Raw genomic sequence first — 18863 nt, forward strand, 5'->3', positions numbered from 1 at the left:
AGCAGAGAGTCTTAAAAATTTAACAAGAAACTTTACTGTTATTAAATAATGAATATATATTTAATCAGCTCTTAGTAATTTTCTAAGATCTCATTTTCAGGAACTACACTAAATGAAAATTTATACTATCAATCTGAAATTAAATGAACACATTTTAAATTTAAAAGATTTTCTTAAAGAGTTCACATCACAGAGATATAGAGATTTAAATAAGACATTCATAATGAAATTTCTCCCTTAGAAGTATAATCTCTATTGGGCCAGGCAATTAATGTCAGTAACTAAAAGATTAGTTCTCCACATAAATAATCATATTTTTTTAAAGTATGCTTCGAATCACCCATTTTGTAACCAGGAAGGAACTGTGATGCATAAAATACCAGTTATAAAACAATGTATTAAACCAGGATCTCTACTAACCTGTACTTCCAAAAAAAAGACTTATAAAAAAATTCTTTAAAACACACTTTTTAATTTTTTTAAAATTCTGACTAGCCCTTTCTTCTGTATTCAAGTGTTTTAAATAAAAGAATATCAATAGGTTAAATAAAAATCTTCTACGAACACTGGAAATTCAATAAAATAAAAAGATAACAATGTATCTTTCCTAACACAATAAAGTGGGGAGAGAAGAATAGATGTTTCTTGGATTAGACAAAGAGGAATGAAGGGAAGGGAAGGGGAATGGGAATAGGAATAGGAAAGACAATAGAATGAATCAAGACATAACTCTCCTATGTTCATATATGAATACATGACCAGTATAACTCCATATCATGTACAATCACAACAATGGGAAGTTATACTCTATGTATGTATAATATGTCAAAATACACTCTACTGTCATGTATATCTAAAAAGAATAAAAACCAATGTATCTTTTAAACAGAAATTCTCAAAAATAGAGAAGTCATATGATAGAGAATTTCTAGACTAAACCTGAACCAAAGCAAAAGAAATAGCAAGGATTATAATATGGGAAAATCAAAGAAAACAAATAACAGTAAAAAGACATGAAGAAATATCCGAAGTCAACAAAATTTACATAAATACGCTATGGTAAGAAGAAACTCTAATTTTCTAGAATTAGCTATTTTAAAACAGTATTATAAAAAACTACCAAAAGTTCACTTGCCAGGAATACTATAATATATAAAGAAAAAATTTTCCCACATGAAAAGTAATATAGGGATAATAAAGATTCACCATAATTTTATTGTATTACTTTTCAGAAATGCTTTTGTCAATGACAAAAACTCTAGAAAAACAAGTACGTATTTTAAAACTAAACACAGCTAATTAAAATCAATAAAGCTCTATGCAAAAGTAGTTGTCATTTTTTTCCACCTTCAAAGAACAGTCTCTAAAAACCTTAATCAATGTATATTATCTGCATATTAAAATAAGAATAAGTACTACTTACAGATGGCTAAAATTACATAATAGCACTACTTACAGATGGCTAAAATTACATAATAGAAATATCAAAATACTTACATTGTTGTTGCGGGTTTCCACAGCAGGGAATTTTCTGACTATGAATTTCACAGCAGATTCTAGATTTTTGTCAATAAGGTAAGATGGTTTGGCCTTGGGATCTCCACATGCCTGCAAAACAACAGTAATAAAGAAAAGTAAAATGTATCCTCCTTTTAAAATCAAGGAAGAATAGCAAATCTGCAATCAGAAATCAGAGAGATATTTATTGTTTTTGGTGAGCAGGTGATAAAATGAATAGGCAAAGTGCAGGGATTGTCACAGCTGAAATATGCAATGGGAGACAATACAGAGATGTTCTTCTACTGAAAAAAAATGCATGGAAAGTTTCAAAGCAGTCAGCGCAGAACAGCAGTGAAGGAAAAAGCTCAAACCTAAAAAAAAAAGAAAAGGAAAAAAAAATAAAAAAGAAAAGATAAAGGAAAATTTTGGTTTGAGGTAGGATTGTATTCATCTGAAGCTAATAAAATATCACAAAATTAAATATTAAGGAGAGTACTGGACATGTTTCTTTCTAAGTGTTTTAAAAGCTTATGCTTAAATGTCTTCTCCAAAATGTTTTCCTCGTTCATTTTAAAAATGTTAATACAAAAGCCCTAGTTCAAAAGAACTGGAAGCTGCTAAAATTATCTTTATAGTGCTAAAGAGTGTTGCCTGTTCCTCTGAACATCTGAGTTACAACACTGTTTTCCATCATACCATCAGCACTTCAAACAATTAATCTACATCTGGTCTATATCTACAAGAGTACACAACAAATGGAAATGTTTACATTTGACCACATCAGCAGTATAGCATTCTCCGTAGTGAACTGTAAAGCACTATACAAATGTAAAGTATTATTAGAACTTTTACCTGAACTGTTAGCAATACAGAAAATAATCTTGAGTACTGTTCACTGTCTCATTATGTGACATTTAATTAACTACTTGCAAGTGATACATTATTTCTTAGGGAATTACTAAAATTATAACATCCTATTTAATTTAATTTTATTCCATTTTTAAAAGGATGTATCCTAATGAAAAGTTATTTCTGCCTGCCATGTGTGAGGAAATACAGTATTGCAATTTATTTACTATGGCTATGTTGTGGATTACAGAAAGAGAAGTTATGAAACATGAAACTGATCTGAAAGCGGGCAAGCAGGCAGAGGGAAGGTGAAAAGCTTTGCAAACCTTCCAAACTTGTCCTTGCTGGGGAAGCATTGTAATAAAAAGAGAGAAAATTATGGGTAAACAATGATTGTCAAACTATGACATACTTTTCAGTAGAAAACTTATGCACTGTAGACTATGAATAACAAAACAAAATTAGAACTATATGGTGCTACAACTTTAAGGTATTATAAGTAGCAAGTTTTAGTACACAATAAATTTATAGAGTTTAAACTATTCATATATATTTAAATACTACTGTGTAAGTGTATAACCATGTCAGTATCTTGGTGCTCTTCCTAAACCAACTTAAATAATGTTAGAAAGAATGGAAAATAAAGACTACATGCAGCTATAAAAATAGGGGTAAAATCATCAGTGAAATTTTACATACCTTAAAAAGAAACGGTAGCCAAGAATAAAAATAAATTGTTATTGGATGACTTTTGCACTTCAGCTCAAAATTGAAACTATTTTTAAAATATCACCTAACTTCCTTCTCAGCCAAAGTATAAAAATCAATGTAAACATTCCTATATTTTATAAATGGAAATAGGAATGCAGTTAAAAAAATCCCTTAATTCTTAAATATAATTAGATAAACCAAAATTTTTTAAAAATTTAGAACTTCATAATCTTTAACCAGATTGACACAAGGTCATTATATAAATTCACCTCCAACATCATAATACTAGTGTGTATCTGACTTTTCTTCAGAATAAACTATTATCCCTTTAAAATATAGTTTCTTGTAAATTAATCTTCCAATTTATCTTCTTCCCAAGATATTAAAAAATAACTAAGAATCATATAACTAAGAATTTGTCAAAAAAATCTACTAATTAGCATTTCCTTACATCAACAGCATAATGAAAATCAAGTTTTATAAACACACTTACGGTGGTTTGGAATCCTAAAACAAACCCAAATAATGTTCAGTTTTCTTTTGATATGTATCATTTTCATACTCTAATTACTTAAAATTTCAGTGATCCATTCTAACAGTATTAGTGATCATCAAATAATGAAAATACAGTAAATTATAATACCCATTTCCCAAAATCACAAATCTTACTGTATTAAATCAACTAAAGAAGTGTGTGTAGACAGATGTGTATGCAGCTTTCTTAAACTAAAAACAAAAAGAAATTTCATTTCTCTTTCCTTGGAAGTCGTTCACCTTTTTCCATACTGCTTAATGATTGTATCTAAACATACTATATCAGGAGGCAGTATACCACAGAGATTAAAAACAGATTCTGGAATAAAACTAACAGGATTTCAATTTTCACCACTTATCAGCCATGGGGACCTTGAATATATAACATCCTAGCCTCAGTTTCTCCATTTGTAAGATGGGGGGAATTAATACTTACCTCATAGGGTCATTATAAGGATTTCAAGAGAACAATACATTTAAGGAATTTAGCAAAATGGCACATAAGTGCTCTAAAAATGATAGCTGTTGTTAATAATAATTATAATGATGATGATAATAATTATCCAAGAGTCTAACATAAATAGTAATCATAGTAACAGTTTTTATCATAGTGTATAGAGCTAGCAATTTAGTGTTAATTTCCTTATGACCATGATTCCCTCTCTCAATCACATATTTCCTCCATTTACCCTAAGCCTAAACATATTGCATTTGTTTTACTTATAGAAATGAGTTTAGCCTTATAGTTAAGAACATGAGTTTTACTGGTTTGGTTTGCTGGTGCTGAGGAGTGAACCACCCTCATTCACACTAAGCACATACTACATCCCTAGACCCAAGAACATGAGTTTTTAGGATAGGCTGTCCATGTTCAAATTCTGCTCTATCACTTAATAGCTGTATAACTACCCACTTGGTATATGCCTATAATCCCAGCAGCTCTGGCAGCTGAGGCAGGAGGATCTCAAATTCAAGGACAGACTCAACAACTTATCAAAGCCCTAAGCAACTCAGCAAGACCCTGTCTCAAAATAAAAAATAAAAATAGATTGGAGATGTGGCTCAATGGTTGAACACACCTGGGTTCAATCCCCAGAATCAAAAAAAAAGTCTGTGTAACTATGAACAGGAGATTTTACCTCTCCTTGCCAGAGTCTTTATCTATTAAAGTGGAGATAATAATTACAAACTTTTCCTAAAGAATTTTGTCCTCATCACGTGAGAATGTGTGTGTTTGCGTGTAACTTAAAGTGCCTGCCATACCATAAAACACCGATAAAAAATACAAGGTTCATAGAAACTATATAGAAGTACTAGGCTCCATTTTATTTTTTTCTGAAATCAACTTACTTGATTTGTTAACAAGAGAGACACTTGTATGATGAATCCTTGGCAAAAAAAAAAGAAAAAAATACAAGGAAAAAGTAAACTATGATGTTACTAGTAGTTATCATCTAGGTAAAATACATCCCAGAAAAGAGTTGCAACTATAATTCAGTTAAGCTGCACTATACTATAACAGAACAAAATTCCAACTAACCAGAAGTCTATATATAAAGATTAATCTTCCTCACTCGAACAAAAAATTCATTTTGAAAACAAAGAAATTAGAAGAGGACAACTAGGATTTTCTAGAATATAGTCTATCAGTACACTTAAAAACATATCTCATCCCACTACAGCTACAATATTATACAAAATGAATCCTTTACTATTATCATTCTGAAGTACCAAAATTCTTAAAACTATGTATACCAATATATTTTATACTAGTACATATCGGAAAGGCTTATAACAAAGACTGAATCGAAATCTTTAACAAATTACCAATTAATTTTGAGCACTTCTACTTCCTCCTACACTCCAAAAGAGGAAAAAAAAAAAAATAAGGTGAATACAGTACAAAATTATATCTAAATCCCCCAATCTTATAATCCTACCAAACTGTGTCATAGAATAAAAAGGCTATTTCACTATATAGAAACGATGTGAATCACAGAATTTTTAAAAAGTGTTCTCTCCAATGCCTTGTGTTTTACTTTATCTTACTTTGTGTTCATAATACTTAAAATACAATTTCAAATTCCAAAAGATCTCAAATGAATTTAAATATATAAATTTCTAGTTCTCAGAATTAAAGAATTTTATTCTCCACAAATATTCTAATTATAACCTTCAAGTTCAAAAAGGTTAGGACTACTTAATGTGACAGATTAAATTAGAGTACTGTTTAAGAAAGTACTTAAATATAACAATTAAAAACCCTGAGTTAAGAGGATCACAGCCTGTGTGATCTTAAGTCTCAGTTATTTAATAAATAAACTGAGGATACTATTACTACATACTTCATAGGTAGACGGTTAAATTTTTTTAAAAATAGAATAAAGTATATATAAAGTGCTTATTTCAGTACTTGGCACATAAGCAGTTAATAAGTAAGTTTTAAATAACTATCTTCTCATTTTTAAAACAAAATTTTCAATATATGTGGATATCTACACATTATCAAAATAGGATTTTCCATAAAACCAACCATAATTAGTATTAATTGCCAATTATATAACCCCATGCTCATTTTCTCACAAAATACAAATGCAATGTTATTACCAAAAATAAAAAACAAAGATACACCACCCAACAACATAATATTTTATTCGGGTCACAAAATAAAAGTCTTTGACAAGAAACATCAAAACCTGACAACAGGATTTTAAAGTAGAATTTTGAATCAAGTGTGTCTGCCACCCTACAACCAAAATCCTTTCTTTTGAGTCCTTTTCTCAAACTGTTACACATAAGATTATATACCCTGGCTTAATTTTACAAGGTTAATGCTACACTTTCTTTTTTTCTTTTCACTCTTTTTTTTTTTGGTACTGGGTATCGAACTCAGGGCCTTGTGCTTGTGAGGCAAGCACTCTACCAGCTGAGCTATCTCCCCAGCCCAATGCTACACTTTCTTTCAAGAACTTACCATGATGCTAAATAGCAAACATAGATTAAATAAAGTTCTTCTATCTATTCGTAAGAGATTAAGCAACAATCAAGAAACAAAAAAACAACCAAGACTCAACTCTTGTTTGCAAAAACACCTATGCTTTAGAAATTGCCTAAACTACCTACCAATCAACAGAAGAATGGGGCTTCAGAGAAACTGATTTTGCTCAAGGTTCTACATCTACTACCTGACAAGACCTCAACACAAATTTATATTTTGACTCCAACAGAAAAGTTCAATTTATAACTATATGCTCCCAAAAAAATGACATAAAAAACATGCTACATTCTTTCCATGCCTCAGCTACTTAAAATATTCATGGAGTAATTACTATCAAGGTAAAAATGTAATCCATTTGATTAGTTTAATGTTTAAAATTCTAGTCTAACTCAGCAGTAAAATACATTATTTTCTAGAAATACTAAAGAACAGAATGATTTATTTTTAATTCAATAAATTAATTGAAATTTTTCAATAAAATCTCAGGGGTCAGAGTAAGAATGCTATTTGTAAGGTTCTGGAAAAGAAAGCAGCCCCATCTGAATCATTTTCAGGAAGAGGACAAAAATATAAAATGTGACCAATTCAGGCTAGAAAAAGGATTAATTTTTACTCAGTAACCAAGAAACACCTTAGTTTTTAAAGTAGGTTTTGCAAAACTGGAGACACAGACAGACAAAGATTCTCCCCTTAGTTTTGTTTTTGTTTTTTGGTTTTTTTTGTTGTTGTTGTTACATTTTTTTTTAGGATAGGCACAATACATTTATTTACTTATTTATTTAATGCGGTGCTAAGAATCGAACCCAGTATCTCCCAAGAGCTAGGCAAGCACTCTACCACTGAGCTACAACCTTGGCCCCACCCCTGGCCCCACCCCTTACTTCTTGTTTTTTTTTTTAATGATTTTTTAGTTGTTGATGGACCTTTATTCCATTCATTCATACGTGGTGCTGAGAATCAAACCCAGCGCCTCACATTTGCCAGGCAAGCACTATGCCACTGAGCCACAACCCTAGCCCACCCCTTAGTTTTTAACAAACTAAAACTAATACCTATAATAGACTATTGGCCACAAAAGCAGTCTACTCGTCATTCTTTTGTTTTTGTTTTGTTTTGCAGGGTAATGGGGATAGAGGGTATTTTACCCCTGAGCTATCCAGTCCTTTTTATTTTGAGAATCTAAATTGCCCAGTTTGGTCTTGCACTTGTGATAACCCTCCTGGTCTCAACTTTCTGAGTTGTTGGGATTACAGGCCTGCACTACTACATCCAGCCTACTTAACCACTGAGTTACATCCCCAGCCCTTTTTATTTCTTATTTTGAGACAGGGTCTCTCTCACTGAATTGTTTAGGGACTTGCTAAATTGCGAAGGCTGGCCTACAAATTGCAATCCTCCTGATTCAGTTTCCCCTCGTCGCTGGGATTACAGGTGTGTGATTCCACGTTTGCCTCTACTGGTTATTTTTTACGTTGAATTTTTTAAATAATAGCAGTAACACAACTCAGTATGAAAATTGTACGTAAGTATTTAAAAAAGAATCGACAGCAAAACAAACTCTGAATTATGGTATCAGTGGTTAATATTCCATTTTTTTTTCTATTGTATATTACCTATGTTTTGGCCAATCTATCTTAAATTAGTACTTCCCTTGAGCTTGGAAAGATGAAAAAGAAAAAAGGAAGCAATTCACTGATAACAGCTGAGATTAAGAGGCTTGAAAGGACAGTATACTGAAATTACTGGAAATGTTTTCAAATTAATGCAATTTTATTAATAACTACACTTCCTAATTAAAGCCAATAAAGCAGATTCGAAGATACAGAAATTATGGTTATTATTCTCTAGGCACAAGTTTGAGGATGATCATTACTTAAGATCATGAACCATTACATCCTTCAAAATTCTTTATTAAAAAACTTAGTGATTCAAATGAGTTACTAATTGCTACTCAATTTACAAGAAGATGTCTGTTACTATTGCCCTAAAACATTTCTCAGCTTCCAATATATAGAACATTTCAGTTTACGAAACAAAGACATTAGTTAAGTGTTATAAAATGTCACACATTTGTTATTAAGAATTAGATTTGGGGCTGGGATTGTAGCTCAGTGGTACAGTGCTTGCCTAGCATGTGTGAGGCACTGAGTTCCTCACTGGGATCCTCAGCACCACATAAAAATTAATAAATAAAATAAAGGTACTGTGTTCATCTACAACTAAAAAAAAATTCATTACGAAAAATAAAAAAAATTAGATTTTAGTCAGGTGCACTGGTACATGCCTATTAATTCTGGCAACTGGGGAGGCTGAGGAAAGAACACAGATTCAAGACCGCCTCAGCAAACTAGTGAGGCCCTAAGCAACTTGGCGAAATCCTGTCTCAAAATTAAAAAAAAAAAAAGAGGACTGGGGATGCAGCTCAGAGATTAAGTGTCCTTTGGTTCAATCCCCAGTACCAAAAAAAAATTAGTTTTTAAAGGACTATTACAGAACATATTTTGAAATGCAAATGATTATTTTGTATCAGCACTGAGTAGATATTAAATTATAAAATCTGGTAGTAAAAAGGAATAGTTAAGCAATGTTTCCAAAATGTGGCCATGAACTTTATTTAATGATGGAAAAAAATGAACATGAAGGGCTGAGAATGTAGCTCAGTGGTAGCAAGTTTGCCTAACATGTGTGAGACCCTTGCATTTTAGCCAGAAACAGAAAAACAAGAGTTAACATTTATCCAACATTCATTCACTTCTCACCCTTAATCAGACACTGTACTACTACTTCTATGAATTAAGCCATTTAATTCTCAACTATGAGGTTAAGAAAAAAAATTCCTAAATGTGGAAGAACTGGAACACCTACTTGAGATTATAAGAATTAGAACCAATTAAGACTAGCATGACTTAAAAAGTCAAAAAACAGCTTAGAGGACCTAGGAGCACATTAAGTACTATGAAGTCAGTTTTGCTATAATAGGAAGCCTATGGGCAGACTCAGAAATTTAGTTATAAGCCACCTAACAGAACAGAAGCATGACAGTGAATAAAATTATCAGGGAAAGAAATAAGAGGTATTAAGAATTAACATTTTACTTATATCAGTGATTCTTAACATCAGAAGTACTTCAGGGTTTTTTCTGATTCAGTAGGTTTAGATAAGGATTCAGATATATGAAAAAATTAAAAACCTTCCAAGATAATTCTATTATAGCTAAGAACTACTCATCTCCTCACTTTATAAATAACTATATCCCAAAAAGGATAGATAATTTATCCAAGTTTTAAAAAACATTAGTATCAGAGCTCTACAATACAGCTGTCAATCCACAGAAATATACTTCAAGTATGGAAAAAGTTAAGAAAGGAAGTTTAGAAAAGTTTACATATTGTATGCCTGTAAGAAGCCCATTACTAGGGTATTTTATAATCTTATGTATTTTATATCTTTACCTATTCAACTGAATAAATAAATGTTCTGGAATCTGAAGTAATGATTATCAATGCCAGGCTGAAGTTCCTATTCATACTTCAAAACCAAGCACAGTGTCATTATCTCTCCTTCCCATCTCTCTCAGACTGAAATCCTTAACTTCCTTCAAGATTCCCACAATCCTATTTACACACTGCATTTTATTTAAACATCTATGCATATCTCTCTCTCACTTAGTTACAAATGTGTTGGCACTAAAGACCTTATTTTAATTTACCTGTTTCTCCAATGCCAAAGAACAGTCAATTAATTAAAGAGTAAATGAATAAAAAGGAACCCATAACATTTGGGACCACCTGCAAGACCAGTTCTTATGAGTTATAAAATAGTTTTAAAGATGCAGTTTTATCATAGGTAAATAGCTAAGATACTCAACTATGCAGTAAGAAACAATTTTCCAGTAGTTTTATTAAAACAAGAGATTCCTTTGAACAGAACATATACAAATTTATTTACAAACTAACATTAAGAGCTTATGAAGTTTGATAACACAAGTAAAATACTCCAGTACTGTGTTTAACTCATCACTTAAATAATTTAGCAAAGTCTAACAATCTTGCTAAATTTTTAAATCAAAATTAAGATTTACTATATTTAAAATAAATGCAATGTTTAAAATAGCAGACAAAAAAAACACATTTAAGGCACATAATTAAGTACAATTAATTTTGCAAAGTCCAAGACAGTGAAAGAAATAGACTTATTTGTCATGCTTTCTTAATTGCATTTCCTACATTTCAAGTTAGAGGGTTTATTCCATGTAAAAATGTCACCATGTGACTTTAAACATCTTCAAGTGAGGAAATAACTGCATGTACTCTTAAAATTATGAAAGAAAAATGCTTGTTGTTTCTTTTCCTCCACACTTAACATTTTGTTTTATACATACTCCTTCTCCCAGTTTAAGCAAAATTTCCTACTTACTTTCTTTAGTACTACTACTATGGTTACTCCTTTCAGTTTGTATATTTCAAAATGCATCTGGAGCCAAGCATGGTGGTGCAAACCTGTAATCCCAGAAGCTCAGGAGGCTGAGGCAGCAGGACCTCAGGTTTGAAACCAGCCTCAACAACTTAGCAAGACTGTGAGCAACCTAGTGAGACCCTATCTCAAAATAAAAAATAAAAAGTGCTGGGGATGTAGTTCAGTGGTTAACTGCTCCTGGGTTCAATTCCTGGTACCCCACAGAAAAAAAAGCATCTGGGACTAAATCTCAGAAATAATCATAAGAAAAAATTCATTTAACATGTAAAGTCAACACAAAATATACTTCCCCAAAGAAGTTTGAACTGATTTTTTAAATATATAATTCTAAGTTATTTCTCATTTAACACCTTAAAGTCATGTAAACATCTCCTTTAATAAGCAACTTAGCAATTCCCTGTCTCAAAATTAAAAACAAAAAAGGACTGGGGATGTAGCTCAGTGGTAAAGTGTTCTCAGTTCAATACCCAGTACCAAAATCACTCTGGTACACTGACAACATGATCTAAATGATCTTTTCATACAAGTTCATATAACTTTCATACAGAAGTAGTTCACATAAAGGAAAATTTCTGTAATGTAAATGCATATTTTAAAGGTTATCACATTTCAAATACTGAATTATATCTTTCCACAGAAAGAGTTCAAAAGAAATCTCTACTATAAAAACTTCACTAATGACTGTAAATCTGATGGTAAAATAATTAAATTTAGGACCCAGAATTAGGGGTCAAGAAGAGAAGATACTAATCAAATTTTTCTGCAATCTTAGGCAAATTATTTAACTTCTCAATAATTTATTTTCTTTACAACATAGATCTCAATAATTCAAGTTCTTTATAACACAGATCTATATTACACATCTAAGGAGACTAAAAGAAAAATGCAAAACAGCATATTGTAAAATCTCAGTAAATGGCAGCTAGCCTTACTTTTATTCTGTACCATTATCATTGGACAAATGGTCCAAGAAGCCTGAAGGACTAAAACTGCTTAGCTCTACTAACATAAAATGTCACTTGGCCCAAATTACTGTTGGAATTTTACTAAACTAACTGCTAATAACATTGTTAGCACATCATCATCAAAGATTGTAAATTAGACTTTTCAATCATCCTAGCCAGAAAGTACAAGAACTTTCAACACTGACATACTTTTTCTCTTAACCTCCTCATTTTTAACATATAGGCTATTGTTAGCTAAATGTTCATCCCTTTAATTTTCTTTAAATGTAAACATGCAAGCAAAAAATTAAGAACCCTAATTTCGTTTACTTGAAAATTGTACCATGCTGCCTCTCCAATTTTATTTTTGTAAAGAATCTACCTAATTTAATAATATAATAAAATATGCATGCACATATGTTAGCATTTGTACAGAGAAGGGTGTGAGTATATATAGCCTATTTTTAAAAGAGATGAACAGTGAATTTTTGAAGTCACACATTTCTGTTCTGTTTGAAGTTCTTATAATAAACATATACTACTTTTGTAATGATTAAAATTTGTTTTAATATTTAAGTTACTTAATTCCACCAATGAAACACAATATGGATAATCCATCATTACCACTTAAAAAACTAAAAATAAACATTTTTCCTCAGTATTATCCAGTGATCCAGTATAGTTTGTTGTTGTTGTTGTTGTTTACAGTACTGGGGATGGAACCCACAACTAGGCAAGGGCTTTACCACAGAGCTACACCCCAATCCAGTGATCTTTATCCTCTCAGTCTACCTCCAACATAAAAAATAAATGATCAATCCTCAATTTACACGCAGCTTCCTTAAAAAATAAACCTACAAGCAGATATAACAGGATTTATTAAAAAGTACATATTAAATTCAGTTTATTAATAAAGTGTTTAAGGCTCTCAATAATGAAGCCCAAAACGGAAAAAAAAAATACTGATATTAGCAATATTTAATAGCATAGAACTGTCACAAGTCGATCTTGGAACAAGACTAACCTGATCTCTCTGCACCTGAATGACCAACAGAAAAAGGAGTGCCCTAATTCTGAAAGGGAAGACTAAAGTCAGTTCTCCTCCCCTTACCCTGCACTGCTCCTTTTCCAAACATCTTTTTTCCCCTGCCATTAAACAGATTATCAGCTAAAGAGTTTTGATTTTTACTATTATTCTGATAATATCTTGTCTCAAGAAATAAAACTATCCAAAACCATGGGAAAAGGACAGAAGGGCAAGGAATTCATCTAATTAAAAAATAAAATAAAATAAAAAAAGGTGTTTGAAACCCTGAAAATAATCCATTAAAGAAACCATTTCCAATAGCTGCAAGGGTTTTTTCTCCTCTTCTAACCTTCAGAGTTGAGGCAATAATTTAACAATAGGAAAAATGAACAAGTATTAATAAACCTTTTTGATAACAGAGATCAATCTTATGTTGGTGATAGTGCAGCAAAACAAAGAATAATTTAAAAAAAGAAATACACTTTAAACTCAGCAAAATCTTTTGGGATTTTGGGAGTCTGTTGTGTTAAACAACAGTAAATTTTCAGAAACACAAATACTAAAAAAAGTTCATCAAACTTACAAATTGCCTAACATTTATTAAAAACCTTAAACTATTAAAAAAAAAAGAAATATTAACCTATTTTCGCATATTGTCATCCTTTATCTTCACAGTCCTATGAAGTAAATAACAGGCATTTTAATTCCTAAACTATAGAAAACTAAAGTGACTTGTTCAGTTATTATTTAAAATGAGTCATAACTTGTACTCTACTACTTCTTAATGAACTAATAAAGATAAACATAATCAGAGCTAGAATAGTATTCCTCTTAATTTTCTCCATTTCACCCATCAGGAAAAGTGAAGTAGAAGAAGTCAAGTAACCTCCTCATGGTTAAAGAACTCTCAGCAACATAATGAAGACTGGAATGCAGATCTCCTAACCTTTGGCCCAATGCTCTTAAACCTACCACCATACTATCTGCCATGCTATAGCAAGGGACAGAAAAGTAGCCTACAAAAATGTTATCACCATGTGTGACTGAGTGGCATTATTAGGTTTGGAAAAGGAAGATATATATTTTTAATAAAAATTAAAACTTTAAGGAATTAAGGAATAAATTTAAACATAAAGTTACCTATCACCTTCATGTCTTTACATACAATTTCCCTTTGTGTTCCTACAACCTCTATTAAACTATAAGTTTCTGAAATTTTCAAAACTGTAAATATTCAGATTTCAAAATATTTTGACTGAATTTTAAAAATTTTCATTAGCCATATTACACTTCCCCAATGAATGTTCAAGCATATTATTATGGTAACTTATTTTGTTTAGCTCACTAAAGTATTTTTATCGGCATATCTTCACTAACATCTCTTCCACTGTATAAAGGTTAGACATCTCTAATCCTAAAATCTGAAATGTGAAATTCTCCAAAATCTTAAAATTTTTATTTAATACCTACACGATGCCATAAGTGGAAAATTCTACACCTGACCTAACGTGGCATGTCACAGTCAAAACACAGATGTCCTAAAAATATTGTATAAGTTTACTTTCAGGTTATGTGCATATGATACATACAAAACATTAATGCTGTCTTGGGTCCCAATCCCAAGATATCTCATTATATATATTCCAAAATCTGAAAAAAAAAAAAAAAAAATCCAACATATTTCTGATCCCAAGCATTTCATATAAAGAACACTCAGCCTATACTTTCAACTGAAATAGAGCAGAAAATCACATTTGGTAGACGATTTAATGTGCACATACATTAATAAAAATGTGATAATTGGCTGGCAGGCATTAACTATAAGGTGGAAGATTTTTTGGAGGGCTCTATGAGATTGAGATTGAAAAGATTATGTGGTTTACATTGCCATAAGAATGCAGACAGCATAAACCTTATAAACACATGGTGAACAGTTCTTACTCACTTCTTTGGCAAGATATTTGAACAAATGTTTCAATGCCTTGGCCAGCTGGGAAGATATAACAGTCTTACAGACAATTCCATAGGCTGAAAGATCCAAAATCTCTAATGCCTTATATGCAAAATTATACAAGGGGAAGAAAACAAAAGCTATTATTATTAGACAAGTATTTCTGTGTATACATAAAATTCATTTCAACAAGCTCTAATCAATGGCCTCATGTCCAAGTAATGCCCTAAATACCAGTACTTCAAAAATAAATTACACTAAAAATAAATAAATAAATAAATTACACTGCCTAGAGGGAATTCATCATCAGGCAAGGTAGGCAAAATATTTCTCAAGAAACTACAAATATATGGCAAGTGCTAAAATATTTCAGTAACTCAAAATATCCGACATTTGACTTCAACAACAATTACATTTAGTTTACTTTAAATTTCAGTAGTTAATAAAACAAAAGCCTAAAGTTCCTCAAAACAGGAAGTGAAAAAAATAGTACTTTGAGAAAAGGCAATGAACTGGAATTATAAGAGTTTAAATGCTTATCATTTAATCTTATCTATGAAAGTGGATATTAAAATCTGACTGCATGTACACTATAAAATGTTTAAAGATTACTTAAAAATAGGTATTCTGCCCAAATACCCAAATCACTTTTGATGTTACTCTCACTTCCTCTTCTGAAAACCATCATAACCATTTCCTTTAACCACAATACCACAGATCTAGTAACTTTCTGAAATGTTTGTCTTGCTCATGTTTTGGGCACACTTCATATAGGAACCAATTTCCAAATTTCTAAAAGAGCATAAATTCACACAAAAGGTCAATGTAAACTACAAGTAATTCTATCTAAAATTAAACTATTTCTAAACTACATAAATTTGTAAATGCAGAGGACTTCTTTGTAATGACAGTGAGCTCCAGTCACATAACATGTAACAAACTAAACAGGCATGTTGCAGTTACTCTTCCAGATTGCACTGGGTTTAGAAGTCCATTAATCCTTGCAATTAGGCAGGTGAGCAGTCCCAGAAGATAGCTATCCTTTCTCAAAGTTTTGCTTTTTGGTTTTTTGTTTGTTTGTTTGTTTGTTTTTTGGTGGTGGCAATGGAACCCCGGGCCTTCACTCTACCACTAAACTACATCCTCAGTCCCAAATGTATCATTATTACTCAGGACAGTCTTCTTTATAATTAGTGTGTAAATCATCTGTAGAAATAATCAATTTTATACACTAACCCTTTGATGTGAAAATCTCCACAGGCCTAACTCACAACCTACAATCTACTGCTATGACTAAACTAAAGAGGTAACATTTATGATATCATAAAAAGCCAACAAAAAATTATGAAGATAATGACATCAAATACACATGGAAAACTCACAAAGATCTAAACTGCACCCTCCCCCAAAAAATCTCCCTTTAATCTTCTCTTTATCAAATTTTTAAAAACTTCTTAACCTTGTTCTAAAAGCAAAAAAGATTTAGGTTGTTTTCTCCTTAAATGAATGAATGTAACTTCTTTTCTATCTTTACATCCACTTTTCTGCCTTCCTCTCAATCTTTAGACATGTACATTTTCAATGGACCTGTTATAGTTACTCAAACTGTGGGACTATGCTATACACCAGCAGTAAGGCCAACATATTTAGTATTTACTCTGTGGAGACACTGTACTTTTAAGAAACAGTGTTTTGGTATTATCAGATAAGAATTGGAAAAACTAAAATGAGGAGGAGTAAAGGGGGAAGAGAAAAGGTTGTTATTCCTGTTCTAGTGACTCACAGCCTAGAAGGATTTCAGAAGAAAATTGGTTCCACCCTCACTTCCCCCTCCTCTCCACCTTCCAAATGAAATAATCTCAAATCCTCAACACTCTCTCAAAGGGCTTTTACTTAGCAACCTACAATAAAGTGGCCAAGTGGAGAGGATGCGGGGTCCATCCGATTAGCCATTCCTGCCCTCATTCCCACACTCGCACACCAGAAATGCAGAGGCCCGTAAGCCCTGTTCGCTGCTGCCATCTCCGCCGGAGCCCCAGCGACCTCAGTCCCGGAGCGCCAAGTTTTCCCAGGCCTCCTAGAGTCCCTCCCCCCACCTTCCCGAGGACGCGATCCCGAGACTAGGGCGACGAGGGCGCCCAGGGGCGAACGCGGTGGCCGCGGCGCCCCGCACCCGGCGCGGGGCCCGGCCGATTCCCATCGGCCGCCGGGAGCCGGGAAATGGCTTCTCCCTGCCTCTGGCCGGCCCGCGAGCCAACGGGGGAGGCGCCGGGGACTCCGCAATAGGCCGCGGCGCATCCCGGCGACCCGGGGTCGGGCCTGATGCGACGAGGCCGAGATTTCTGCCCCCTGCGCCGCCCGCCGCCCCCACCCTCCCGGCCTCCCCGGGCCTCCATCCCGCCAGGGCCCGCCGCCCCCGCCGCGGCCTCGCCGGCCCGTGCGCACCTTCTTGATGTTGTAGAGGCGGGTGAGCATGCCGACGCCCCGGTCGTTGAGGATGGTGAGCTTCTCTGCCAGCTTCTGCTGACTGGGTTGCAGCACGGAGCGCGACATGGTGGTGCCGCCGCCGGCCGCCGAGCGCCCAGTCACCGGCCCGCGGCCTCCGCAGCAACCTCTCTCCGGCCTCCTGCCCTCCCGCCCGCGACCTCTGCCTCAGGGAAGCGCGCCCATAGCCCTCGCGCCCCAAGCCGGTCACAGAGCAAGCCGCGGCGGACGCCTCGCGGCCCCTTCCCGGGCAGCAGCCAGCGCCCCGGCAGCCTCCTGCCTTCCGCCCGCCGCCCTTCCGTCCCCACCCCCGGCGCTCTCCGCCCCAGCCCCCACCGAGCCGCCTTCCCGGGCTCCTCCACTAGGTGTGGCGGCGGCGGCGGCGGCAGCGGCGGCGGCGTCTCCGGCGGCTGAGAACGAGGCCGCTTCCCGCAGCCCCGGACGAGCGCTCGGTCACCTGATCTGTCCCGCTGGCGCCCCCGCGAGGCCCATCAGGGAACTGCGCCCGCTGGCCCTCGCCCGCCCCGGCCTGCCCGGCCCTGGCTGGGCTGGCCCACTGCACCCGCTGCCGCGATGCGAACGTCCCGAGCAGGACACACTGGGGTCGCGTCCTCTGCGCCTCCCACTGCCCCCCGCAACCTTCTGCTTCTAGTTCCCCGAAGTTGCTTTTCCTCACCACCCCCCTAAAGAAGCCAGCAGCAACACTGGGAAAAAGGGAGGTTTTGCGGGCGATTTTCGCCGAAGAGTGGGCTGGTGGATCCGAGCGCTCTTCCTCCCACGGCTGAACAGACGCTCCCCACGGAACACAGCAGCTGTTGTGCTCAGCAAGACCGGCGTCGCCTCTGCCAGCCTCCCGACCCATCCTCACTCCCGCGCCTCCAGCCTGTTCGCGAGGAAGGAGGTCGGAAGTGAAGACTACTCAAGTTCCTGAGATAATTAGAATCTGAAATTTGTCGACGAGGAGCAGCCATCCGGAGGGGACACTAGCAGGCTCAGGCATGTGGTAGTCAACAAATAAATGTTTGTTCAGTGAATGAGGGAACGCTCCCATTTTTTTTTTCCAGCCTCCACCCGAAATCCCACTTTTTCTTGGAAACTTTTCATCAATTTCTTCTCGTCGACACTCCAACTCTACCCGCTCTGATCAAATACATTAGACATGGTTCTAAAGTAAATGAATCAAGGACTTAATGCGTTTGATAGGGGTGACAAATTCCAGGCAAGAGAACTTTGGGCTTTACCTTCTTTCACTATGTTAACCTTTCATATTACATTCATTAATTTTAAGTCAATGACTAAATGTCTTGCCCACCTTCAATGAGACATTCTCAAGAGTAAATAAACCATCAATGTATTGATAAAAAAAAAAAAAAAAAAAAAAACACTTAG

The 18863-nt window shown here is 34.8% G+C and overlaps 1 protein-coding gene across 5 annotated transcripts in view; it reads right to left on the minus strand.

The window, feature by feature from the left end:
• The window catches only part of Nckap1 (NCK associated protein 1), an 88122-nt gene extending 70430 nt beyond the window's left edge, over window positions 1-17692 (minus strand). For 3 of the 5 annotated variants that reach the window (XM_047547796.1, XM_047547800.1, XM_047547795.1), the window contains exons 1-3: window positions 17436-17692; window positions 2676-2693; window positions 1498-1608 (exon numbers count right to left, since the gene is read on the minus strand). In XM_047547796.1, the coding sequence (XP_047403752.1) occupies window positions 1498-1608; window positions 2676-2693; window positions 17436-17543 (237 nt within the window). In that variant the 5' untranslated portion in view covers window positions 17544-17692. The remainder of the gene's footprint in view (window positions 1-1497; window positions 1609-2675; window positions 2694-17435) is intronic. The other 2 variants (XM_047547798.1, XM_047547797.1) reach the window with 1 other exon arrangement.
• Window positions 17693-18863: the final 1171 nt, after the last annotated feature.

Source organism: Sciurus carolinensis, chromosome 3 (assembly GCF_902686445.1).
Source record: "Sciurus carolinensis chromosome 3, mSciCar1.2, whole genome shotgun sequence".
Classification (NCBI taxonomy): Eukaryota; Metazoa; Chordata; class Mammalia; order Rodentia; family Sciuridae; genus Sciurus; species Sciurus carolinensis.